The sequence below is a fragment of the Podarcis tiliguerta genome (assembly GCF_965153285.1).
Source record: "Podarcis tiliguerta genome assembly, chromosome: 2".
Taxonomy (NCBI): Eukaryota; Metazoa; Chordata; class Lepidosauria; order Squamata; family Lacertidae; genus Podarcis; species Podarcis tiliguerta.
This window is the reverse complement of record NC_139535.1, coordinates 26,492,555-26,519,759: the sequence shown is the minus strand read 5'-3', so window position 1 is coordinate 26,519,759 and position 27,205 is coordinate 26,492,555. Positions and strand designations below refer to the sequence as shown.

Below are 27,205 nucleotides of genomic sequence, written 5' to 3'. Positions count from 1 at the left end.
TGGCAGTAAAATAATGCCTTTATTTGTAACAAGCCAAGCTCATGATTTTTGACATTACTTGGAAGCCTTCCTGAGAATGAATGGCCAGGTTGTTTAAAAAAAGAGAGGAATGGAATCTGTGTTTCTGGGGAAATATCTGGTGTGAAGCTCTTTGTGCAGTTTGTGTCAGTCATAAAATGATAAGAGGAAATGGTTGCTGAATGATCAGGTTAGGACGATGTCTTGTGCAAAAGTCTTAGGACAGGTTTTGTGGCGGCATTCTTGGACAATGCATGAATTGGGGTCTGTACAGTCTAGCTGGAAGTTATCTAAATCTAACCAGAATTTACAGGCCGGACAACAACAACAAAAACTTTGGTAAGCTTTATATTAGCAGTGAATTACTGTTAATGTTAGTAAACATGCCACAGAAACTGAACTGTGTAGTGCAACCTAGTCATTCGAACTGTATGTTGTTCTTATGCATGTTCATAATGTTGAGACCTCATAGGCCTAGATCCAGAAAACTCTCCTGTTGGAAAAAGTGATGAGCAACCATCACATGACTGGGTCCAAATGTCAAATGGGTGTTTCTCAACAAGAGAAGTCAGTGGCGACACTTAGCTCTCTTCAAGGTCTCTCTTTACTTTTTTTTGTTCTGTGCACCAGATCGCCACCAGAAGAGGCCAGCTGTGTACACCCCAGCCATACAGCAGGCACTGTGAATTATAAGCTATGAAAGAGTAATGAAAATACAAGCATCCCTTATACCAAGTCAAACCATGGACCCTTCTAAGAGAGCACTCACCACTCTGGCTAGCAGCAGCTCTTAGGAAGAGGCCCTTTTAAAAGAGGATTAGACAAATTCATGGAGAACAAGGCTACACTGGTGGGTATCTCCACAGCCAGAGGCAGTATTCTGAATACCAGTTGCTGGAAACGGCAAGAGGGGACAATTCTGTTGCCTTTCGGCTTTCCTATATTGCAACTGATGCTGAACTGGCCTGATCCAGCAGGCTCTTCTTATGCTCTTTCTCAGGCCTGGTACTCAGTACCTTTTTTTTCTAGAGATGCTTGGGATATTCTGCACACAAAGCATGTGCTTTACTGCTGATCTGTGGCTCTTCTCTGTTAGAGGCGATGGAGAAGGAATGCTGACTCTCCAACGTAGAGGATCTACTGTGGGTGAGCAATTTCCCCAATGCCATGCAACTTTTCCTACAAAATGTTCCCTGGTTCTTCCATTTTGGGGCCATTTTGAGTGAGGGGCACAGGCACGAAGCTCCGACATAGGCAGTTATCTCGGACTAAACAAGGAGGAAAGTGTTTGCTGCCTAAGTGGCTGGGAAGTGGCTCTAAGCTTATACAGATTTGAAGTAGTGTAGTAACAAGCACTACATAGCATTTGCTGTGTGCTCATAGGAAACTGGGCTTGTTATTTGCTTCTAGGCTTTTGGAGTCAGCGGGGGGCAGGGAGGCAATAGTGTGTGAAGGCCATCTATAAATGCTGTACATCTGAAGTCACTTTATATGAAAGAGCTATTTCCCATTCAGAAAACCAGGTGATGCAGATTTAGGCTTCGCTTGTGATGTTTGCCCCATTCTTTAGTGCTTCCTCTTCACTTCCCAGAGGGACTGCTTCGGGGCCACCGTTCATCTCTTCTGCTCCCGTGGCGTTCCCTTCTGCAGTTACTGTCCTTACGGGTCCATCGTCCTTCTTTTGCGCTTCAATCTTTTTCCTTGCTTTCTCCTCTTTTGCAAGCATTCTGTAGTTGTAGTAATTCATAATGAAGAGGAATAGCCCAGCCAGCACCATCACTGCCCCACACTTGATGAACATGTATTTGTAGTCCCCAAACATGTCGATGAGAGTTCCTACGAAGGGAGAAAGAAAAAGGGCTGTCAATCAACCAAAAAGGAACCTTTACAGGATTAATCATTACTTTCAGCCTATTCAGCTGGATAAATAATCAATCAAGCGTGTATTAAGTAGTAACTCCCGCCCAAAAAAACAAACAGATCAAAGGTTGACTAACTGTGCAGCTTCACAGAAGGGAGCACTAAGCCTTGTACGTACTACACAATGAGGTTTCTATGGCCCAACAAGGCTCTGAACCCAGATTGCCAAAGTCTCAGAACCAAACTGGCCCCTGCGATCATCCTCTGAGGCCCTTCTTCGTGTGCCTCCTCCATAAGAAGTACGGAGGGTGGCAACACGAGAACGGGGCCTTTCTGCAGTGGCTCCCATGTGCCAAACGGTTTCCCATGTGTGGGTTTCCTCCCTCCCTCAACTAAGGGTTTAGTTAAAGGGTTAAGTTAAAAGGCAGTGCCAGTGTTTTAGGGGAGGTTAGAGTTTAGTATGGCAGGAGTTAAGGAACAGAGTTACTTAGCAGTGGGTTGGAGAAAGAGTCAAAAAGCAGGATGCCGATGTCTGTTTTGAATCCAATGTTGTGGCTATAGGAGAAACCAGAACTACTTGTAATGCAACGCTGGAGATCCCTCCATTAGATCCAGGTTGTGTTTATGTGTAAATATATCATAAAGACATCACAGCCTCCTCTGTGCTTCATTGTCTAAAACAGTCAACCTTCTTATACCTACCACCCACCAGTGCTCGATGGAAGGAGCAAGCCAGGGGGAGCAGCAATGGCACCTCACCGGGATTGCGCTGCCGGTGCGTTCCCCCCGCACTCCTCTTCCTCTGCCAGTGCTACCGCCCACCTAGAATCCTGAAACACCCACTAGTGGGCAGTAGGGACCAGCTTGACAACCCCTGGTCTAAAAGGAAACACAGGCCCTGGGTTAAAGCGCACCTGCAACCTCTGGAATTTTGCGCCTCTTGAAGATCAGAGTAGCGTGTAACAATGCTTTCTTTTGCCTGCCCTAAATTTTCCATTCCAGTTTCACTGGATGACCATGGGTTTCAGTATTTTGAGAAAGTGAGGGAAATGCCCCTCTATCCACTTTCTCCACAACTTGCATAATTTTATAAACAGTGGTACCCCGCAAGACGAATGCCTCGGAAGACGAAAAACTCGCAAGACGAAAGAGTTTTTTGTTTTCTGAGGTGCTTCGCAAGACGGATTTCCCTAAGGGCTTGCTTCGCTAGACGAAACGGCCCTGCCTCTTGTGTCATGGCGACGCGCACTGCACGCACGCACGCTTCCCTGCTCCTCCGGCTCCCTCCCACCTTCCCGCTGATGGTTGGCGCCTCACGCCGCTGCCCACCCCCTCGCGCGCTCCCCTCAGAGAGCCGTTGCCGCCAGTGCCTCTCTCTCCCTGGTGGCAGTTCCACCGAGTCGCGCTCCTGAGCCCCGCCGCCCTCCAGCAGCCGTGTCGCACGGTGGCCACAACGCGCGGGTGAGTATGAGGTACCGGCTGCGGCAGCTGTCCTGCTTCTCCCCGCCCCTCCCCGCCATTGTCAGTGTTTAAATGCAGTGGTGCTTCGCAAGACGAAAAAACTCATAGAACGAAAAAACTCGCAGAACGAATTAATTTCATCTTGCGAGGCACCACTGTACTTCTATCATGTCCCCTCTCATTTGCCATTCCCACCCACCCCGCCAGAGGCTAATTGAAGTAATTCTCACTTTCTGCTAATCAGAATGACCTAGAGGTCTGCTAAATACATTTCACCAAGCGCTTTAATGAGGAGAGTACTGGAGAATTCAGCAGTAGAAGAGTCTCACCCTGTTCCCCCCTTTGAGAGTAAGGCGATGTCATAAAGCACACCGGGAACAATTTACTTAGTTCATTAAAGCAAAACGCAGTGGTAGGTTATTAAATGCCAAAGAACCAATCAATGTGCTGCTTATTAAAATGGAGGAAACAATGCTGCAAAACTCATATTGCAAACTATTACACAGCAGTTTCTGGCCTCATTACCAAGCTTTAGCAATTAGCTTAATCTGCTTCATAAAATTGTATATAACTTGGGAAATGGCTGCTTTAAAACAAAATCCAAGTTATCCTGAATGGAATAAAGTTTCCCCTCAAAAGGAAGGTAATGTGCAGGTGTTCTTCCATGCAAAGGACAAAAAGGGAAGAAGTGAATTGCTCATCGAGGTAATAAAACAAAACAAAAAAGGGGCCTGCATTTTTGTAAATCTTTTGAATTACACTATCGGAGGTCCATTTGCCTGGCAATGCTTTTGGGGTAGCATAAGTTATAAAATTACCCACTAAGCAGTTGCATTTTAATGGTTATATCGTCTAACCCACCAACCATCTAGGTAGGAAGTGGTCCAAAGCCATTTCAGTCCCACTGTAATCCATAGGGTTAAAGCAAATTTAAATGCAAATGGAGCTGTTCTATTAATTTGTGAATGCAAACCACAGAATCCAACACAAACCTGTGCAGTGAGAGGATGGCATTGATCCTATATATTACTGAGCCTACCATATTTGGTCATTTATGTCCCTGTTGAAATACTCTCTTTAGTGCAGCAGTGAGACAAAAAAAAAAAGTTTAGAGGCAACTTTTATCCTATAACTATGCAAAGATTTATATCTGGCTAAATTATCCCAAGGTCTGCAAAAGACTGTTGCTCTCATAAGTGTGTAGAATATTGTAGCAGTTCCCCAAAACATTTACTAAGATCAACCACTTGCAATTTACTATCACCCTGGTACATCACATCCATTTCTCTTCCATCTTAGTTCAATTCCATTCTCTTTTCATCTTAACGCAACTTGCACTGGTGCTGCAGTAAGTACCCAGTGGGAAAGTGCTGAGTTAGATCAGCCCCTCCCTCTTGCCAGGCCTTGGTAATGCATACCAGACCAGCCCCTTCATTGATTAGAATGGATTTATTATGGCCTAACATTGCATCTTGCAGCAATGGAACCAAGCAGGAGTGCTGGCTGTTGCAACAACTCAAATTTTATTCATGAGAAGCGGCACCATTTATGTCAGCGTGTAATTAAACAGTAGAGCTGAATGCTGCCTAGATGCACTCCTACGAGGCAGATAAATCAATCTTAGCACTAATCAATGTGCTGCAGTTAAAATGCCAGCAAATACTACGTACTTGGTGTGCATGTGCCAAGTTAATATCACAAGTCACCACCAAAAGCTTATCCACAAGGCTGTTCCCTAGGGGTACCACCATTTTGGAATTATAGCTCTAGCAAGTTACCTGGGAACATGGCCTCATACGGTCGTTGCAGAACACAACAAGTGTTAACAGGAATGGCACCTACTAATGAAATGATGCTCGCATTGTAATAAAACTGAAACCCACTGTCGCTGCATTTGTGGATGGTTAAAGGGATTTTATTCTGAAAGTTACATGAATATTGCATCTAATTTCCCCCTTTCAAAAGTTTTGTCATATTGACACAACTCCTGCAGAGCTTTCTTGTAGAGAGCAGATTTTGCTATCAGAGGGTTTCTGTTGTTGTTTGAAGTTAATAAGCTTTTGATTGAACAGTTATACCTCTGAAGAACAAAAAGCAGGGATTATACAATAAAAACATGTGTGGATTCCAGCACTTGCAACCAGCTCCTCCACCCACCCCCAGCTCTGGAAGGTTTCATATTTGTTTAGAACTGTTTACTGAAGAGAGGCCTGTGTAGCTTCCTGTGTAATTGACCATATAAACCCCTGTTGCCCAACCTGAATTCTTGGTATGACAGAGGGAGAGAAATGTGGCTAGAATTCACATGTCCACTCAGAAATAAGTGCTACTAAATTTAAAAGGTCTTAATTCCTAAAAGCAAACATATAAAGATAACAACCATGTGTCACTCTTCAAATTCTAATCTAAGTCTTATCTACTTAGTTTGCCAGCAGAGGAAGCTAAGGTCTTGTAAGGTTACATCTCAGCAGTGGAGCTACATCTTAGCTTGCAAATACCTTACATTTAAGCAGCAAAGATTTCACTATGTTCATCTGAATTTGTTTGAAGAAGAAACTTTGATTTGGCACTTCAGCTCCGCAAGACCCATTTCAATTAGTTTGCAGGGGAACTGAACTTTCTAGCTGTGCTGCGTTTTCAACCGGGGACAGAGCTCGTGGTGGCCAGCCATCTTATATCAGTTGCCATTTAAGCTGCAATCTTATGTGTACTTACCTGGGAGCAAGTCCCATTGAAACTGCATTGCTGGAAAACTCAAGGAAAGAGGGTTTGGTCCAGCAAAAGGAAGAAATGGTGGGTCAACATTCGAAGTGGTGGAGCGCACCTTCAAACCTGATGTCCCCTACTCAAAGTCAAAGAATTCACAGATCTGTTCCCAACTGCAAACTGAACAATGAGCGGAAGTATAGAAATATCCTTACCCCCAATAGGTGGCCCAAGTAAGATGGTGCAGCATTCCACTATAGTGACGAGTCCAACAGCACTTGTGAATCTGCTGGCGCCAACCAGGTCCATGAGAGTTTCAAACAGCATCGCACAAACCATACCGAAGGCCAGCCCGTAGAAGATGGAATACACTACCAGGCCTGTATAGCCTGTTGCTAATGGGCACAGCAGATGGCATGTGCCATTAAAAGCAATGGAGAAGCTGAAGAAATACTGAATCTTTGGCCTCACCCACTTGCTGTTGGCAATGAGCCCCGTAGCTGGCCTAGCTATCATATCGACTATCGCCAGAATTGAAAGGAGGAAAGCTGCTGAATATTCATCAATCCCAAGGTGCTTTGCATAAGGAGCCAAAAAAACAATAGGGGCAAAAAAGCCCAGAAACATCAGCACATTCCCTACCAAATAGATTAGGAAGCCCCTGTGCTTGAAAAGAGATAAATCAAGGAATTTGTTAAAGTTTTCGCAACAGTCTTTGTCCTCCTTCTCTTCTTCTCCAGGGTCAGCCATTTCAGCTATGCCCATATCAAGCTGTTCTTTAGCTAAAGTCTCTTTGGCTTGTTTATTTGTTTGCTTCTCAGAGGGGCCAGCTGCTGTGCCGATGGGCCTGAAGAGGGCTCCAGCCACACAGCAGTTCAGTAGTATCGCCCCAAGAATGAAAAAGCTCCCCCTCCACCCAAAGTTGTCGAAAAGGACCTGGTTCAAGGGAGCAAGCGTGCAAAGCATGACAGGGCTTCCTGCCATGGCGAGGCCGTTGGCTATTGGACGCCTCTTCAGGAAGTACTTTCCAATGATGATCACGGAAGGCTGGAGGTTGAGGGCAAGGCCAAGTCCTGTAACAGAGACATAGAATTAATTCAGAAGGCAAAATGTGCTCCAAAACAGCAGGAAGAAGAAAAAGAAGAGTTTGGATTTGATATTCCGCCTTTCACTCCCTTTAAGGAGTCTCAAAGCAGCTAACATTCTCCTTTCCCTTCCTCCCCCACAAGAAACACTCTGTGATGTGAGTGGGGCTGAGAGACTTCAAAGAAGTGTGACTGGCCCAAGGTCACCCAGCAGCTGCAGGTGGAGGAGCGGGGATGCGAACCCGGTTCCCCAGATCATGAGACTACCGCTCTTAACCACTACACCACACTGGCTCTCATGTGGTGGCCATGTGCCCCAGAGAGGTAGCCATGTTGTCCTTTCTGCATCAAAGACAACAAAGGAGCCTCATGCCCCCTTGCGACTAGATTTATTGTAGCATGATGAATGAGGTATTGTTCTTAGTGGGGAAGTGTATACCTACACACACAGGCTAGAGAGGGAAATGATAAACTCTGGGGTCAAATGGCAATGAAATGCAAAAAGAGCAGTCTGTGACAATTCGATTAAAGCTTAAATGTATGCAGAATAAGCACAAATGATCATTCACACCAGCAGTAATTACTGATAATACAATCAAGCTAGAACAGCCATGTTAATTAACATCTGTAATAGGATAGGAAATCGTACTTCTGGATATGTTCTAATCCAGCAGTCCTGTGCTGGAATCTTGCTTTTTAATTCCTTGGTTGCAGAAGAAGAGCTTAAGGTGATATGAGCTTTTGCAGACAACCGTCTTCTTCATCAAAGGATAACGTGAAATGAGAAAGAAAAGCTAGAAAACCTTTAAGATTTCAGCTCCTGAGGAGACTGTGGTCACCAGACCAGCCTTTCTCAGCCTTGGGTCTTCAGATATTGTCGGACTACAATTCCCATTAGCCCATTCCAGCATGGCTGTGCTGGCTGGGGGTGGCAGGAGCCGCAGTCCAAAATGTCCAAAGAAGAAGAAGAAGAGGAGGAGGAGTTTGGATTTGATATCCTGCTTTATCACTACCCAAAGGAGTCTCAAAGCAGCTAACATTCTCCTTTCCCTTCCTCCCCCACAACGAAAACTCTGTGAGGTGAGTGGGGATGAGAGACTTCAGAGAAGTGTGACCAGCCCAAGGTCACCCAGCAGCTGCATGTGGAGGAGCAGGGAAGCGAACCTGGTTCACCAGATTACGAGTCTACCACTCTTAGCCACTACACCACACTGGCTCTCAGAGAGCACCACGTTGGTGAGGACTGATTTAAATATCCTCATTAGACACCTGCAGTGCCCATTATTCTAAGGAAAGTAAAGAAAGGTTTCGTTATTACCTGTGATAAGCCCAGCGCATAAGTATAGTTGAAAAATGCTTGTGCAGAAGGATGCAGAAACCATCCCTATGCCACATAGCAAGCCTCCCAATATGACCACCGGTCGGCTACCATAGCGATTCACCAAAATGCTGCTGATGGGACCTAAAAATAAATGAAATCAAAGTAGGAAAATGAATCCCCAAAACAAACATTTCTGGAAAAAAATATACTTTCAAAGATAAACTGGTTAAAATCATTCAAAGTATTCAATAATGCTCAGGTTATTAGCAAGAGCATGGCTGCATGGTGCTTTTTACAGGGGCACAGTACAGTGGTACCTCGGGTTACATACGCTTCAGGTTACAGATGCTTCAGGTTACAGACTCCACTAACCCAGAAATAGTGCTTCAGGTTAAGAACTTTGCTTCAGGATGAGAACAGAAATCGTGCTCCGGCGGTGCGGCGGCGGCGGGAGGCTCCATTAGCTAAAGTGGTGCTTCAGGTTAAGAACAGTTTCAGGTTAAGTACGGACCTCCAGAACGAATTAAGTACTTAACCCGAGGTACCACTGTATGATCATTCATGACATTCAAACCCTGTACATCAGATGCCTCGTGGTCTCCTCCCATCTGCAAACCAGAAGGACAAGCTATGTGGGTGAAAATATGCTATCAGTGCAAGGTTCTTCCATGTCATGTTGCACTCATATTTCCTAGCCCTTTTGTTGTTGCCCCCTCCCCTGATTTTTTTGCCTCCATGAAGAACAAACCATACCTGAAAAAACTCTATAGTCATGTCCAGCTTCTTCCATAGGTTCCTGGCAGAAAGCACGATGTCACCCACAATTTTTGGGTAACACCATATCACCCGGAATTTAATGCAAGGCGTTTTTTAAAAAAGCATCCTTCAGTGAACATGATCTTGGTGTCGCAACAACTGTAGCAAGGTGACATGAGAGCTACCACAACGAAAGAGGAAAGCAAAGTTGTTTTGTGAAAATGAAAACGTGATTTCGACCACGGGAGGAGCGGCTGTGTTAACCTGCTGCAACGAAAAACAGGGACGATCCTTGGGGAACTTACAAGGTCTAACGAAAGGAGCCTGGCATAAGATCAGAACCTACTTCACCAAATGTGCATGGCCTATTATCGCAGTTGGCAGATTATCCATATTAGCTATAGATATGGAGAAAGAGAGAAAATAGAAAGAGGGAAGCCAAAGGGCCATGGAATGCAGGAGGTCCCATAGGTCTGTGACATTTCCATACAAGGTTCAAGTGTAAGTTAGTGAGATATGGTGGCCATACACAACAGTAATACAGTGGTGCCCCGCAAGACGAATGCCTCGCAAGACAGAAAACCCGCAAGACGAAAGGGTTTTCCGTTTTCAGAGGCGCTTCACGAGACGAATTTCCCTATGGGCTTGCTTCGCAAGACGAAAATGACGAAAATTTTTGAGGGGTTTTTTTCGCTCCCCAACCCCTTTTTCTGAAGCGCTAAGCTGCTAATAGCCTTTTAGCAGCTAAACCGCTAATCCCTTAAGCCTTTAATAGCCGTTAATAGCCCTTAAACTGCCAATAGCGCTAATAGCGCTAATCCGCTAATGGGCTTGCTTTGCAAGACGAAAAAACCGCAAGACGAAAAGACTCGCAGAACGGATTCTTTTCGTCTTGAGAGGCACCACTGTAATTGGCACAGCTAGGAATATCACCAATTGCAGAAGTTGCAAACGTTTGCTCAGCTTACACTGTATACATTTCAGCTTTGAACAGAAATGTCATTTCACACAATCTGCCAACTGAAATAGTGCATTTGATTCATTTGATGAAGCATGGCTCAAGTTCCTGGAAGATTATTCCACAAGTGCACCTATTAATCTCAAAAAGTGTCGCAAGGTGCTTTGCTGTTTATGATGCCTAACTGCCACTTTAGATAGCAGGTAGAGAGAGATCAAAAGAGTGGTTCATATCATCATAGCTGTGTGCAGGTTTAGGCCCTGATTCCATACTCGTTAATCAAAAAAATAATAATTGGGGGTGGCGGTCGTCCTTCATGCTAAGTGTCTTCTTTTCTTACTGTTGAAAGGAAAGGGGGGATTCATATATTTCTGCTTCTTAATTAAGAGAGTTAGGTGAAAATGAAGGTAGGAGAAACAGCTGGCAATGATCTGGCACACTCATAAAACTGCCATGTGCTTGTCTTGACCTTGCTGCGGAAGTGGCAGAAGCGTTGACAGATTCCCCCGAAAAGTTTTAGAGCTGAGGAAGTAGCCTCTGAGGTCTAGTCAACAGCTGCTGAAGGTTTTATCAATATGGCCTACACCTTTCAAAAACGGGGCGGCGGGGGGGCAGAGGGAGAAATGCCATCTGAGAACAATCATTAGTGGCATCAAGCAGCCTGCTGTCTGGTTCTTTCTAATGGGGGGGGGAGGGAATACTCTGGCTCTTCAGCGCACCCCAAATCCACTAAGAACACTTGTTTGCATGCCTTCAAGAACTGGGTGTGGGGTTTTTAAGTGCTGGGTATTCTGCAGACAGAAATAACCAAATGCACTGGCCTTCTTTTCAGTTCCCAGACCAAGTCAGCGAGACAACCGACTACTTCACTCCTTCCTCTCAATGACCTTTCGAATTCTATGTATTCTATTAATCATCTGTCACAGGAGAAAAGGAATGAAAAAGTGAAGGGAAGCAAGGAAGCAAACAAACAAAAACCCTGGCATGTTTTTTCCCCTCTTCTTCTTCTAGTGCTGGAATTAAATGCAGGACTCAGTTTGATCCAGGGATTACCTGGAAGAGCCATAGCTCAGTTGCAAAGCGCATGATCTGTATGCAAAAGGTCCCAGATTCAGTCCTTAGCATATCTAAGGAGAGGGCCAGGGAAATACTCCTGTCAGGAGCCTGGAAGGGAGGAGGGAGGACTGATGCTTGTTGGTGTAAAAAGTACTGTGCGAAAATAACCGATGATGTGATTTGGGAAAAGACAGCTTCATACGTTCATAGCATGTGAAGCAATAATAATGGGAAGTCATTCTGTGCACAAGAATACATTTCCCTCGCCACTGAGTAAACACAATCCATCTTCCAACACTTGAGATTAGCATTTCTTAGCATGGGTGTATGGCTTCCAGGCAGGTACTGTATATGCTTGGCACAGAAACTATTCCTTGCTCAGGTGCAATAATGTCAGCTGTTCAGTCCTGTATTGTGATCCTTTGTTCACTCACCTGAATCTATGCAGTTTCCCCTGCTGAAAATGCAACAGCAGCACCAACCTGTCCAGGGTAATAGGCAAAGTGCTACTGAGGCTTTGGGAGGAATCTATTATTAATCTATTATTAAAAGCTTCCTTCTTCTGACTTCTACCATGGGACACAGAAACATGATAATTACTAACTTACTTATTAAAACCACTTCGAGGGTTGTGGTTGTTGGTTTTTTATAATCAACTGGTACAGTGGTACCTTGGGTTACACACGCTTCAGGTTACACACGCTTCAGGTTACAGACTTCACTAACCCAGAAATAGTACCTCAGGTTAAGAACTTTACCTCAGGATGAGAACAGAAATTGTGCTCTGGTGGCGTGGCGGCAGCGGGAGGCCCCATTAGCTAAAGTGGTACCTCAGGTTAAGAACAGTTTCAGGTTAAGAACAGACCTCCCGAACAAATTAAGTTCTTAACCCGAGGTATCACTGTATATAACTTTTATGAAAGAAAATAAATAAAATAATTAAGGGGCAATGGTGAGATCAATTTGTCAGTAACGCATCAGCCATGATGAAAACTGAGTTAACATTGCCAGAAATCACTAAGAATACATTGTGAGGGGTCATTGTCAAATGAGATTTACTGCTGGGTAGGTGTTGAAGAAGGATCCTGGTTGTGGATCGTTGCTAGATTATTAAAGGATTTTTTTAAAGGATGATTTATAGAATGATTTTTATATAGATAACTATGTACAGATATGATAGAATATTTTGTCCCTGATGATGGGCATTTCCCTCTGTTCCACTTCATGGTGGGAAAGAAATGCCTCTGTACTAAAAGAGCCCTACTATGGATGCAAGCTACAACTCAGTTGAATTAGAGCTGATTTGACCTACTGAGAAAGGTTTACAGCTGTATTCTGCAAACAAGTGAGCATGAAGAGCCTGGACTTAAACCAGTATAACCCTGTTTACCAATTGGGGAATTGCAGCTATAGCCTTCCTGCTTCAACCGCTGCATCATTAATGGGCATTCATTTAGCACTGGAACCTAGCAAAGTGCTTTTTTAATGCAATATTCCTTTATTCATCACTGGAAGAGTCTGGTTAAGGCTTCTTTGCAGGATCAGACATACGGGAGCAGCAACCTCTTAATTCGACATAACCTCTCATTTGTTTACACATTGAAGGGTGAGTTAATGTCTTAGCAGAAAGAGAATCCTTTTCAAGATCCCTTCCAAATGCTCTTGGCTCAACTCTCCTGGACCCCAGGATGAGTGATTATATAAATAATACCAGTGTGTCATTTCTGGTAGACAAGAGGCAGAAAGAGTGCAGATTTGCCTGCAAAGGCAACTGACCTATGAATAACTCATGAGTGGTTGGAAAGGCTTGTTTCTATTGACAAACGTTGCTGATTCAGAATAGTAGGTTTTGCAAAAATTGCTAAGGTAGGTGACTATTATTCCCATCTAACAGATAATGAGCAGAGGCTAAGAAGTAGGGCATCGCCCAGTGCATTGTGTGTTATGCAAAACCTATGATTCTGTGGTCAAGGCAGCCCACAGATCATCTGCACACCTTTTGCAGTAAGTCACTACAATTATTTTTGGTGTATTTTCAAATAAATGAATAGCACCAGCATTGACAAGTTAATGAGATACTGCCATTTCTTTGTCACTGACAAGGAGTTGACTAATAGCTTTGCCAGGAATAAAAGTTCTGCGGGGGGGGGGGGGTCTTCCAAAAATGTGAAAGGAAATGTTCCATGTTTTGAGTTTAGCAACTGGGGGTGGGGTGCAAATTTCTCTGGATGGGTGACTGAGATGACTAAAGGTTCTTTTACTTACTATAATGCCAACTCCAGCCTGCCATTAAGCAGGTGAACAACCTGGGTTGTTATCAACTGGAAAATATGAGCTTGTCTTTCAATGTCCAGAATTTGTTCTGGAACATATGAAGCGGCCTTAGATCATGTCAGACTAATTGTCTGCCTAGCTGATGGCAGCTCTCCAAAATGTCAAGCAGCCTGCTGTCTGCTAACCACCACTTGCTAACTGGGCCCTTTAAACTGCCAAAGATTGGACTTGAGTTCTTCTGCATGCAAAATATACACTCCCGCTAACATTTGTTTATAAGGGGGTTTATAAACCACCAACTCATAATGAAAATATTGTGGCAGCGTACACCAGAAATACAATAAAAACATCATAGAATGATAAAACACAGGCATGAATGGCTTGAACAACTAGAATAAGGTCTGGAAGGTGCAATCTCATTATAGCACTTCTATGAGATCACTCAGGTTCCTGCATTTTTACACCACTTGTTTTAAATAGTGCCTATGATGTTAAAAGTGGTCCACCTACAGACGTGAGTGTAGCCAAGGGGGAGTCAGGGGACAGCTGCCCCCACCAAAAAAATCAACAAATATCAATACAAATCTGAGGTTCTGCCACCTAAAAAAAATAAAAAATCCTGGCTACGCCCATGCCTCCAGATTGTTTCTGTCAGTCTCCACCCTTAACTGAACAGATGTTTCTTGCCTTAAAGAAATCAGGGTCTCCGCTGAATCCAGTAACAGCATGCTAGGTAAAAATTAGTGGCAGCGCTGACTAGGGATAGGGATAAAGTTAATTAATAGTGCACAAACTGATCTGCTTCAAATGCAAGAGCGCATGAGCAGTCTTCAATAAATTCTTAACTCCAAGATTGTCACCACTGTTCTCATTCTCCAAGCTTAACCTCATAAGCTCTGCTTAACTCACTGCCTGAAGGCAACGAAAAGATCCCATGGGGAGGTGGGCTGGTTCAGGTGCAGGGGACTGGAGGCGGAGTTTAAATAATAATGTAGAATATCAAATGCTATTTATTTGTGGAGGCGAAATTAACAACCTCAAAGCATATCTTACTATAGAATACAAAAAACACACCATTCTCCTATGCTGTGTGTCCTGGGGCCAGATGATTTCCACTGGAGTCAAAATCAGTCACAATATTTTTGTGCTAGACCTCAACAGGCTAAAGCTCAACAGCAGTCAAGTTCATGGTCTATATACCTGCTATGGGCCAAGCCCATACTACTAAAGCAGACCAAGTATTAGCACGAAGCAAACCAGCATGATGAGAACCATGAGCACTAAACAAGCAGGGACACAGCAGTGAACACCATCCCTAGTGCCAACCCTACTTAGAAGACAGTTGTTTGATCTGGTCTGTGAGCGGCTCAGGTGTGGGGAGCAAGAAGCCTGAGAGGAAGGAAGGATTTAGAGGAAGAAGGTGCAGAACTGTGGGAAGAAGGAAAAAAGTACACAAACAGAGTCAGACTCCACTTGCTTGGGTCAGTTCCTGTTTTTTGCTATGCTCATCCAACAGATACAATTTGGAGCTTTTCCCACTGGGCTTCTTAAAGAGAGAGTGGGAAACACCCCCTAGCATGGTTGCATAGAGTTAACCTTCCTCTCCACTGCTAGTTCATATTATATTTTAAGTCTATCACAGCTCTGTTATATTCCTGTCCAGTGAACTTGATAGCCACAGTGAAAGGCAAAATTATGGTTTGTAGTGCAGCATCAAAACATAGGAACATTTCACCTGAATTGATAGTGCTATTGTTATTGTTAATCATAACTGTGTTAGGTAAGAAACTTACCTAAATCTGTGTGACTTAATTTTTTAAAAAAAGATTGCAGACACTACTGTTGCAAACCAAAGCTTGGATTTGCATACAAAAGCAAAGGAAATGCAGTATTATAATAAAGCAAAAAAAAAAATCTATTATGTTTAAACATTTGTCTTTTAAAATTAAGGGTGCAATCCAACTTTTGCTTACAGAATTTCCTGTTGAAATTTCCTGCTGAAATCCCTAGACTGTCCAAGTATTTGACTTGGGATTGAATTGTGTACTTAATGTATGTTTGTCTGTGTGTTTTAAAAATATGTTTTCAGCTTTCAAATACGAATAAATGTACATATCAATTATAAGGGAATTAGGAATGCCCATATAATTTTTTTTTAGTACAGGCAGCAGAAATGTATACCTGGAGTAGCAAAATTCCAAATATGCATTAAATAAAACAAATGTGTCACTTTGATCTGCAAATATTCACTGTTTTACCTTTAATGTCAGTGGAACTTGAAGCAGATCTCTGAATGCTAAGCTGAATCCTCAGACACATCTTTCAATGGGCTAAAGAATGAGGTGCATTATTTTAATGCTTTATTTATGCCCCAGTTAGAATGGGCTTTCTGTACCTGCCACTGTAATTTATAGTAGCAGCTGAATAATAAAGCATAGCTATGAAGTTTTGGATGAAAATGCTCAAGGTCACCTGTCAGCTTCCAGCTTCCTAGGTGGAGCAGAGTGACCTACAGCCCAATGTCTGAGAATATGTTCCTTGCTTGAGACTGAAAACTCCAAAATTAAGTTTGCTTGGTGGACAGTGCAATCCTGAAAATGTCTGCTCAAAAGTAAACCTGATTTAGTTCATACAATCATAGAATTGTAAAGTTGGACGGGACCATAAGGTTCATCTGGTCCAGGTAAGTATGTGCAGGATTGCAGCTGGTAAGTATGTACAGGATTGCAGAAGCTAGTTGTTTTTCCCTTACAGAACATTGTTCGCAAAGACGTTCCTTTGTTAGGGCAGAAGTACATGTTACAAGAAACACGGCAGCCCTGTGACTGAGCTTTATTAAGCCTGCAGGAGAATCTTTGTGAATCTGGAAGAAGAATTCTTTTTTTACCATAGAGATTTGATACAGACTTAAGGAGAGCCTGCTGGATCAGGCCAGAGGCCCATCTAGTCCAGCATCCTGTTCTCATATGCAGGAGCCAAGCACAAGAGCACTCTACCTCTCTATGGTTTCCAGAAATTAGTATTCAGAAGGTTACTGACTACAACAATGGAGGCAATGTATAGCCATCAGTAGGCACTGATAGCCTTATCCTCCATGAATGTCTCCAATGCTCTTCTAGATCCATCAAGTTCATGGTCATCCTGTGGGAGCAAATTCTGTAGCTTATGCACAGTGTGAAGAAGTATTTTTGTATGTTTCTTGAGCCTTTCAACATTTAGCTTCATTGGATGTCCACGAATTCTAGTGTTATGTGATACAGAGAACAACTTTTCTCTATACACTTTCTCTACACCATTCATAATTTTGTAAACGTCTATCATGCCACCTTTTACCTTTTAACTACACTACAAAGTCCCAAACTTCCTCATAGGGGAAGTTGATCATTCTGCTCACTCTTTTCTGAACTTTTCCCAATGCCACCATCTCCTTTTTGAGGTGAAATGACCCAGACGGCAGACGCTATTCCAAATGTGGTTGCACCACAGAGTTCTAAAAATTATGATATTAATTTTTTTAAAATTTTCAATTGCTTTCCTAACGATCCCTAGTACAGGATCTGCTACATGCTGGATCGACATCTTCCTCATCAAACCATCCACTATGACCCCAAGGTCTTGTTCCTCATCAGTCCCTGCCAGTTCAGACCCCAGGAACTGGGATAGATCAGTATGAAAAGAAAAACCACTAGTTTTTCCACTACTAAAAACCACTAGTTCAGTAAATTTCACTTTCTGGCAGTTTGAAGGTAACTCTGGTCCCCTTTAATATGCCACCGCTTTAGCCAACAATGTCGCATGTTTGCAAATTGTTCTCTGAGACCATGAAGGCTAGGAACATAGCATTTAAAAGGGGGAAGAGACAAGCTGAAGAAAAACCCCTAGAGTGGGAACAGTGGTGAACAGACACTTTCCCTGAAAAAGTTGTTCGTTTGCTTTTAATGCTCAACTTGTGATTAGTCCCATGATTTCAATAGAATTGTTCATGTGATGAAAGTTAAATGAATCTGAGAACTTCCTGAAACTTTCAGAGGTTCAACCCAAGACTTGATATTGTTTAACAGTTTTAATTACACTAGTGAATGGCTTCGATATAAAGTGCCCACGTGCGAATGGAAAGAAGAAGAAGAAGAAGAAGAAGAAGAAGAAGAAGAAGAAGAAGAAGAAGAGTTTGGATTTGATATCCCGCCTTTCACTCCCTTTAAGGAGTCTCAAAGCGGCTAACATTCTCCTTTCCCTTCCTCCCCCACAACAAACACTCTGTGAGGTGAGTGGGGCTGAGAGACTTCAGAGAAGTGTGACTGGCCCAAGGTCACCCAGCAGCTGCATGTGGAGGAGCAGAGATGCGAACCCGGTTCCCCAGATTACGAGACTACCGCTCTTAACCACTACACCACACTGGCTCTGCTTGCACCTGGGGAGGTTGCCGACTCCTCTCCAGTTCTCCACACAGCATCACAACCACTGTGTGGAGTCCCAACAGGCATCAAATTGGCTTTTCATCAGAGTGAAGATCCCAGGCAGCATACAGAACACCATGCTTTTTTTTAAAGCTCCAGTGCCCTTAAATTCCTCCCTGATCTTACAGGTGAGCCCAATGAAGATGTTAACATTGCAAACTCCGGCTTGCAAACTGGGAGCCAGCCTTCTTCCTCCCCAAGCGGATACAAATTTATCAGCTTTCATCAAATGTAGCCACGGCTTAGGACTATATATCCTCAACAAAGCTCGCAATGGTTAACATTAGGTCCCCTAATGATTTGCACATCACTTTAAATGCTGCTTGTGAAAATAGCTTCAGGCAAATAGATTTGTTCTGCCTTGTTGGCAAAACAAAGGCGGAGCAGATAGTACGCCATGCAAACAGTGACGTCCAATGGCAGAGTGCCTCTGTAATGAGGATCATGAGGAAGAAATGAAGGCAAGCACATCTATGCTATCTGCAAATGAAAGCTATTATTATCAGACCGAACATCAGTTTCTCCTCCACCCAGCACAGCACTCAAAGACAAACCAGTATCAGCTGGCATAAATCAGCGCAAAATTGCATCACTCGCGTTATGGCACTTCTTCACCATAGTTGTTTTTCTCCTGTATTATCTTACAGCGATACATACAAATTCTTTTTTAAAAAAAATTGAGGAGCCTTGCTGAGAAAATATACCATAGGTGTGCATATTCATTTGTTTGCAGGTAGATATATAATGCCACATTATATGATGTTGAGGGGGGGGGGGGACACATGGCCAAAAGCCAGAAATCAGGCAGAAACTGTTGAACATTTCATGTGTATTTCAGGGAGCCAAGAAGAGGCAAACAGCAATTCTCCATTTGCTCTGAATGAAGTATTGAATCAAATGTTTAATTTTCAAAAATAGTCATTAGACTCTTGGTTGTTTTAGGGCCTGTATTTGGTTATCATACCTAATTTAGTACATTAGGCCTTGAAATATACCTCTGAACTGTGACTGATTATTATTCAATGGCTTCAATATACAATATGCTTTTATTTCCACGCTATAAGTAGGGGCAGACTTCTGTAATATTTCATAATACAAAGCCAAAATCTGGTGCCCCCAAATGGATCTTCTCAATTTTGCGCCACTCGGCTCAGCACCCTGTGGAGGGGAACTGCCCACACCGCCCAAAATACAGTGTTGCTATAAGAAGTGTCTAGCATTTGTGAAAGCTCTTTCTCTACAGTGAAGTGCTATGTTGAATTTTTGTTGTGAAGGTTGTCATTTCAGGCATCTCAGCAATGGCCGTATGCCTACTTGCAGACATTGCTTCGCTGCTTTGCTGTCACTGCTTCAGGAAACGTATCCTGAATGGGGAACCATTGCTCCACATTGCATTACTTTCAATGGGCTGAGCATTCAGAAGCACATCCCAAAGTAAAGGAGAATGGGCCCAGTTGTTTCGATAAAGGGAATGGGAATATAGGACACTCCTATTACCCATTCAGCACCTGTTCACTTTTTCTCTTAGAGAACAACAAACGAAGAGTGTGGGGTAATGACAATCTTCCTGCTTCTTTGTTTGTTTGTGCACTCTCCCCCCCCCCTTTTCTTGTCCCCTCCCCAGGTGTTTCACCTCATTGGCCCCCAAATGGCAAACACGCTTAGAAAATGTCAGCAACAGCTTTTGTCCCCTAATCCTAATTGTGATGCAGAGGCAGGGCAATTTCTGTTGGGATCACAGCTACCACCCCAACAAAAACCTCCCCACCATGACAACCGGTCTTTTAAAAAGCTTTCTTGTGGTTATTTTGGGGGGGAAGTCACTGATTAAATGTTGTGCAAAATGTTGGATTCTCCTTCTTACTTTCTTTGTGACGCTGCTTCTTGCACTTCAGAGTTTATGCTAAATTAGCATCACAGCAGTGCAGACCTCTCTCTGTTTTTTCTGAACAGTCCAAGTCTCATGGATTATTTGCTTATTTGTTTGATTTCTATACCACCTTTCATCCACAGATCACAGGCCTGTTTACAATATAAAAACTCAAAAATACGTAACAGTAACAAACAAAAACAATATCCTGCACATACTTAAGTTTAAAAGACCATGGGGTTATTTAATTAGCCAAAGGCCTGGCATAAGAGGAATGTTTTTGCCTGGAGCCTAAAGAGATGTAATGAAGCGCCCAGGTGATCTTGATTCCATAGCACACTAGCATAAACACTGACAACTGGGAAACACTGGCTGCGAGTGCTCCAGTTGGAGAACAGTCTTTACCAAAGGTGTCATGGGCTTTGAAGAAGAAGAGTTTGGATTTGATATCCCGCTTTATCACTACCCTAAGGAGTCTCAAAGTGGCTAACATTCTTCTTTCCCTTCCTCCCCCACAACAAACACTCTGTGAGGTGAGTGGGGCTGAGAGACTTCAAAGAAGTGTGACTGGCCCAAGGTCACCCAGCAGCTGCATGTGGAGGAGCGGAGACACGAACCCAGTTCACCAGATTACTAGTCTACCGCTCTTAACCACTACACCACACTGGTAAAGACACTCGAACTCAGAACGTAAGGGAGAAATGTGCTAAGACGCTTGGCAAATCCACACCATGATCAACTCCTGCCCGGAAACCAATGTCCCACTGTGGAAGGACATGAGGATCCAGAAATGGCCTCCATAGTCACTTACGGACTCATTGTTAAAACCGTGTTTATGGAAGACAATCTTACTCGGCTACAAGAAGAAGAAGAAGCATGATGCTCTGGAGGAAGAGAGTTGTGACTCCAGCTATTCTATTCAACATCAATCAAATTCAGGAAACTTTTGCACACACCAAGAAGCCTCTACCAGTGCACTCACTGATTCCCTCTCCCTGCCCTGCCCTTTCCTGCTTAAAATGTGATCAGACCTAGACAACAGGGGCAGGATTGTGGGGGAAGGACTGACAAAGAGAGGCAAGCACATAGAAATGTTGGTGCCCCTGGCCCAGCTGTTCTTTGCACTCTTGCTACAGCAGCATATCTGCACAGCGAAGCCTATTTTCAAGTGCAGATTCTGGTCACGGGTTCAGGGTCAATGTATCCAGGGTAAGAGGAAACACAAATAATCCATCCCCACTTTATATGTTCTACACACGCAATAACCCTCTGTGGATATAACTGCATCATCCTGGATTTCTGGCTTCAGCACAGATTGCTGCATAGAATTGGAACAATCTCTTTAATCAAACATTAACTCCACGGTGCCCTGTTGCATTACCAAGGTCTCTTAAATCCATATTAAAAAAAATAATGCTTAAACCAGCTGTTTTTAGGTTCCCTATGCTTCATATCATATTGTCCTTAAACAGAACTATAACAATTTCTGTTTATCTTGCAGTTTACTGTTGGATACTAGATAGCACCTTTAAGAGGCCCGAAAGGGTGGCAGAAATAATGAATGTTGCAATAAAAATGTTAAAAGGGGGAAAGTCACAAGAAAGTGAACTGAATTTGTTGCAAACCTGAAGAAAACACACTTTGAACAAGATGAAATGAGCTTTGTAGACACAGTCTTGCAATGACATACCAGCACACACAGCGCTATAGAAAAACATAGCACAGGGATTTGGAGAAAACTCATTCTTGCTGGTGCAAGCAATTAAATACAATCATAAACACACCCTGCGCTCCAAGGTAATATCATTTTGTGGTAAGAGCCACATGGCAAATGAACAATCCCATTTTCTTTAGGTTTTCCAAAAGCCTAAAGAAGAAAAGTAAAATTTGAAATCTGGATTTTTCTAAACATGCTGAAAATCACCTTGGGCAACAGAGAAAATAGCTGCAGGTATTGCGATTCTTGAAATAAATTCAGAGATTTATTAGCTGAAAATAATACTTTTGCAAACCCTTTCAATATTTTCAAAGGTAGGCAAGATGACACTGTAGTTAATTCGTGTAAGATTTTAGTGGTACAAAATGTTTTTTACAAAGCCTTCTCATCATGTTTCTATGAAGTGGCATAGTATCACTCCCATTTTTCAGATGAAGAATAGAGAGGCTGAAATGTAACTTGGGTACACTGTCCTATAAGACCACACCCTGGCCCTTGACACATATCAATGACATCAACTAATTATTTATATTGCAAATTGAGAATTTTGCAGTTTGCACAAATGCAAAATCTATGCCCAAAACTACAGTGGTTCTTTTGAGAGCATTATTGAAAAGGAACTCAGTTAGGTACCAGTCCCGGACATCCTTGGTTATTACTCAGAACGAAGAATGGGGATTCAGCTTGGGCTAGATGGGGTAACACTCCCCCTGAATACACAGGTTTGCAGTTTGGGCATGCTCCTGAACTCAGCCCTGAGCATGGATGGATGGACAGGTCTCTGCAATGGCCAGGAGTGCATTTGCACAGTTAAAGCTAGTGTGCTAGCTGCATTCCTGGAGATGTCTGATTTGGCCACAGTGACATGCACATTTGTTCCCTTCCCCTTTTGATTAATGTAACGTGCTCTACACTTTGAAAAGCATTCAGAAACTTCAGCTGGCTCAAAGAGCAGCAGCCAGATTGCTGAGCAGGACTGGTTATAGGGAGCACATGACTCCCTATATGGGATCTCACTGTTACCTCTTTCCATGATACAGCCAACACCCATATAATCAAACTACTGGTCTGTTTCTAGGCACAATTCAAAATGCCTGGAACTTTGACCTATAAAGCCCTACACAGCTAAGGTTCATGCTATCTGAAAGACTGTACTCTCTTATTTGAACTTGCCCAGGTTTTGAGGTCTTCAGGGGACGCCCTTCTCTTGGTCTCACCACCCTCACAGTCAAGCTTGGTGGGGGTGTCAGAAAGGGCCTTCGGACTTTGCAACTCCTTCCCTAGAGAAGCCAGACTGGCTCCCTCCTTGTTCTCCATCCACTGGCAAGTGAAGACTGTTTTGTTCCAGCAGGGAGATTGGCTGCTTTTAGTTAAAGGGGCGGTGCCATGCTGTTCTTATTGTAATTATTTGTATGTTTTAAACAGATTTTATATACGTAGTTTCAATTCTATCAATGTTTACTTGTTTTTAAATTATTGACTTGTCTGTGTTTTTAGCTGTGTTCTTTTTTATCTGTTAGCCACCATGAGTTCCCATCAGGGAAAAAGGCGAGGTATAAATAAATATATATATATAATGATAATAATTGTTCTTCTGGTGTTTTTTTACAGATAATTTTAATTCACTGAATTTCTGCATTATTTCATATTGTGAATCACTTTGTTATTGCTGCAATGGAAATCGGTACGTATTTAAAAATAAAATGAAATAATTAATACAAAGCACATTTGACCTCAGTAGTGCCTTGCAAACAATTCCTCCTCTTGCATTTTATATGAAACTGCTCTTCAGTACCTACTGTGCTATATTGCTCAACAACTTAATTTCCCCATTTTTATTACTGAATGGCCTTCAGTAAAGTTCAAAAACTTATCACCCCTACCAACACAGAATCCCATCTGATTACTTAAGGACAGCTCTGAATAATTTGACTATGATTATGTGGTTGTTTTCTATGTTTCTCAGAATATGTCCCAATGTGAAGAGTAACACAGATTGATCACGAGTACTAGTATATTCACACACCAATTACGAGCATTTCCCCCCCTGAAGTAATTCCAACAGCCCCTTGTTTTCAAGTTAATGTGGAGTTGATCAACCTTCCATTCCCAAGTCAAATCAAAGCATTTTGTTCTGGTTTTACTCACCTCCGCCGTAGGTAGCAGCCAACATAATTGAAGACACCCATGCAATCTCACTGTATGACGTGCCAAAGAAATCTTGGATTTCTTTGAAGAAGATTGCTATGCCTTTGGGGAAAGCATATGAAAATCCAATGGATATGAATGCTCCAAAGACCACTGCCCATCCCCATCCTCCATCTGGAGGGGTATAGGCTTGGCTTGTGTCTGCTGGAAGTGGCATGTCAAGGTTAAGTTAATTCCCTGTAATTCCCCTTTTTTTCTGGAAGCCCTGAAAAACAAAGTGCACACTCACAGTCTTTTATCAGATTCCCACATATAGTTAACTCAACTCTCACACACATTATTACCCATTCTCCCTTTCTCATTCATCTTGGTCTTCTTCTTCTTCTTCTTCTTCTTCTTCTTATTATTATTATTATTAAATAAATAAATCAAGAGGCACAACAGGTATTTCTGGAAATCTTATCTTAGGAAACGTTTACCTGCCTATGCTTGTCAGGATTCTTTCACTGGAGTTTGTTGACAAACATGGATGGGATCTCACTGTTACCTCTTTCCACGATACAGCCAACAGCCACATAATCAAACTGATGGTTAGGATTTCTAAGAAAATGAATTATTTATATGTGGGTTGATGTGTTACAATCTTGGTAATGTTATTGCTTTTTTAATGTTATTTACTCCCAAAGGAGCCCAGGGTGGCAAACACAAATAATATTTTTTTAAAAAACAACATCTGCAATAGTTACAAACTGTGAAAGAAGCTTCTACATTCATACCTCAGATTTCAAACGCCTTGGCTCCCAAACAAATCAGCTCCTGAATGATCAAATCCCAGAAGTGAGTGTTCTGGTTTTTGAACGATTTTCAGAAGCCAGGCGTCCGGCGTGGCTTCCGATTGGCTGCAGGGCTGTGCTTTGGTTTTCAAATGGTTTTAGGAGTCGAATAGACTCCCAGAACACATTCTGTTAGAGAACCAAGGTACAGCTGTATTTTAAAATCTTGCTGGAAGAAGGTCTTCATTACATGCTGAAAAAACAACTTAGATGGCGCCTGTCTAATATGTAATGGGAGGGAATCCCAAAGAGTAGATGCCACAACGCTAAAGGCCTAATTTATATATAGTGAAAACAGAACTCCCACTCTTGTTCTTATTATGTATTTGGTGTTCTATTTTGTACTTTTATGCTGTGATCCACCCTGAGCCATAAATGGGCTGAGTATCTTTAAGGACTGCCTACCCTACTTTGAGGCTGTCCAACCATTAAGGACTTCATTGGGTTCTAGGTGCTTCCAACTAGAAGAGAGAGAGGCACCTTTTCTATGATGGCACCTCATCTGTGGAAATCCATCTTTGTAAAATCTACTAGGACTCTATTCAGGCACCAGAGTTTTTTTTTAAATAAAAAAAAAGTTATATACCTAGGGCTTTAATTGTGTTTCTAAAAATGAAGTTTCCTGTTCTTTTTAATCTGCTGAAGACTATTGTATTGGATGGTTTAGCACTGGTTTTTGTATACTGTTATTGATTTTAAAAGAAACAGTAGCAAGCCACCTCAAAAGCTACTGTTGGTAGGCAAGATACAAATATTTAAAGCAAATTTCAAGCTCTACTTTGAACTTAAAGCTAATGGCAAAATCGTAGTTGATTTGAGTGCCTTTGGATTTCTTTTCTTTTTTTTTTGTGCTCATAAAGCCCATAGAGGTTAATTCTAGATTCCTGCAGGCAACTTACTAGCTGGCTGGCCTTTTCTGTATGAGCATCAAGGTTTTTTAAAAAATATCCCTTTAAAGTAATTAACTTCAGAGGCGGTTATTACTTCAGACCAGAAGCCATGTTAAAACTAGTTCTTTGTCTCTAGGAACTCTTCTTGAACAAAGGTAGCCGACTAAAGCTGTAAACTGAGGCAAGAATCTGATACAATCTATTCAGCCTTTCCCAAGCATTGCTTCCACTGTTTTCTCTCACACTCACGGCATATGTCACCAGAGGAAGGCCTCATATGATTTTATTCTACTAAATACATTAAGCCAAGTGGGGGGGGGGGTCTGTAATAAATGCAATTGGCATTATGTGCTCTGACGTGACAGCAATATGCATGTTATTTCTGGCCCTGTGTCCTGAGCTGCCATTGTTTGGGAAGGAGACCAATACACAATCTTCTCCACAAGGAATGCAGATGCATACAGAAAATACATTGCACAGCACACTTACATAGGACATGGTCCCTTCACATGTGAATTAATATGTACAAAATGCAGGTGTTTGTTTTCTCTGTGTTTTAGACTTGTATGAAGCAGCGTGCAGATTTGCACAGTTAAAGCACACACATATTACCGTGCTGCATCTCACAGAATAGGCAAGCTGCACATCAGACCCTGCTTTCATACCTCAGAAAAACTGCCCCAAATGGCTTAATATGTCCTTTTGTGGCATTGATGTAGAATAGGAGGGAGAGAGGATATACACAATTCACGCAGGGGAAACAAGTGACCTCCTTTAACATGTGACTGCCCTTAACATGATGTTTGCATACTGTCAATTTAAGCTCAAAGTTGCAGGAATGCTGGGCAGTAAATGAGTCACACAGCTGACCACCAAATGGGCAACTGAATTTTCAAATTCACGCTGCAAGAGGGGGGCTGGAGGGCCTTGTAAGCGTCGGCGCAGGATTCCTGCTTCTATACGCACCGGGCCAGCAACAGCTGCTACGTATAAATGCAAAAATAATAAATTTCTCAAGCTTCCCCGATATCCGAGGAGGATAAATAGCGCGTGCGCGACGCCCTCCCCACCAGGCACACGAAAGCAGACACGCTGGCATACGGCGCGCACGCAGCACCGTCCAAGATGCACACGAGCGCACTCCTCGAAGTTTCCCTCTTTGCTACCCAAACTCCCGAAGAAGTTTGGCGCGCTTTCTCGGTCCGGGGCTCAGCGCCTTCGCCTGCGGCGGCGCTGCTCTTCTTACCTTGTGCTCCCTCCGGGTCGCCCGGTGTCAGCGCCCGAGTGCACGCGGCGCCTCGGAGCAGCCTCGCGGGAGTGAAGCGAGGAGGAGCCAGGGCGGGAAGCCACGGGGAGGCGTGGTGCCCGTGTGTCGGGGGAAGCGGGTCTTCCCCCTCCGCCCGGCCAGTGAGGCGCGCGGAAAGGCGCCTCGGAGCGAAAGCCTGGCTTCGGGGTCCCGCGCAGCCTCGGCCCCTTTTCCTCGCTCGCTCGGGCGGGATTCCTGTCAGAGCATAAACCTGAGCGGGGATCCCGCACCCCGAACCTGCATGTGGAAATGGCTCGCCGTGGCTTCCAGCGCTGCCCTTTCGCCTAGAGAGGAAAAGTACAGAAAGGGAGGCGCTTCGTGGTAGCTTCATTCGCAGCTTTCAAACTTCTCCCGCGCAGCTTCTCCCGCAGCTTCTCCCGCGCAGGCATTCCCTGGAAATGATCCCTGATAGTTAACCCGCGCTATTTTGTGAGGCATTGGCAGGTTCTAACTAAAGGGGCAGGAACCCTGTCCTCCCTTGAATCTGGC

The 27,205-nt window shown here is 43.2% G+C and overlaps 1 protein-coding gene across 2 annotated transcripts; it reads right to left on the bottom strand.

The window, feature by feature from the left end:
* LOC310670422 (monocarboxylate transporter 2-like) lies at window positions 1–27,056 on the bottom strand. 2 transcript variants are annotated; one of them, XM_083425769.1, is made up of 5 exons: window positions 26,657–26,771; window positions 23,688–23,952; window positions 8,449–8,592; window positions 6,261–7,118; window positions 1–1,854 (listed from the first exon to the last, which is right to left on the bottom strand). In XM_083425769.1, the coding sequence occupies exons 2-5, from the start codon at window positions 23,902–23,904 to the stop codon at window positions 1,553–1,555; spliced, it is 1,521 nt and encodes a 506-aa protein (XP_083281895.1). In that variant the 5' UTR covers window positions 23,905–23,952; window positions 26,657–26,771; the 3' UTR covers window positions 1–1,552. The 2 variants fall into 2 exon arrangements, with proteins under 2 accessions (XP_083281895.1, XP_083281894.1); XM_083425768.1 differs by lacking the exon at window positions 23,688–23,952 and having other exon boundaries at window positions 26,657–27,056.
* Between the last annotated feature and the right edge of the window lie 149 nt (window positions 27,057–27,205).

Excerpts from the sequence above, each read along its gene's own strand:
- LOC310670422 (XM_083425768.1), bottom strand. The coding sequence starts at position 27,047 with ATGAAGCTACCACGAAGCGCCTCCCTTTCTGTACTTTTCCTCTCTAGG. Across the intron at positions 8,593-26,656 it reads CGACCCGGAGGGAGCACAAG|GTCCCATCAGCAGCATTTTG; the intron begins GTAAGAAGAGCA and ends ATTTATTTTTAG. Across the intron at positions 1,855-6,260 it reads ACTTGGGCCACCTATTGGGG|GAACTCTCATCGACATGTTT; the intron begins GTAAGGATATTT and ends CTCCCTTCGTAG.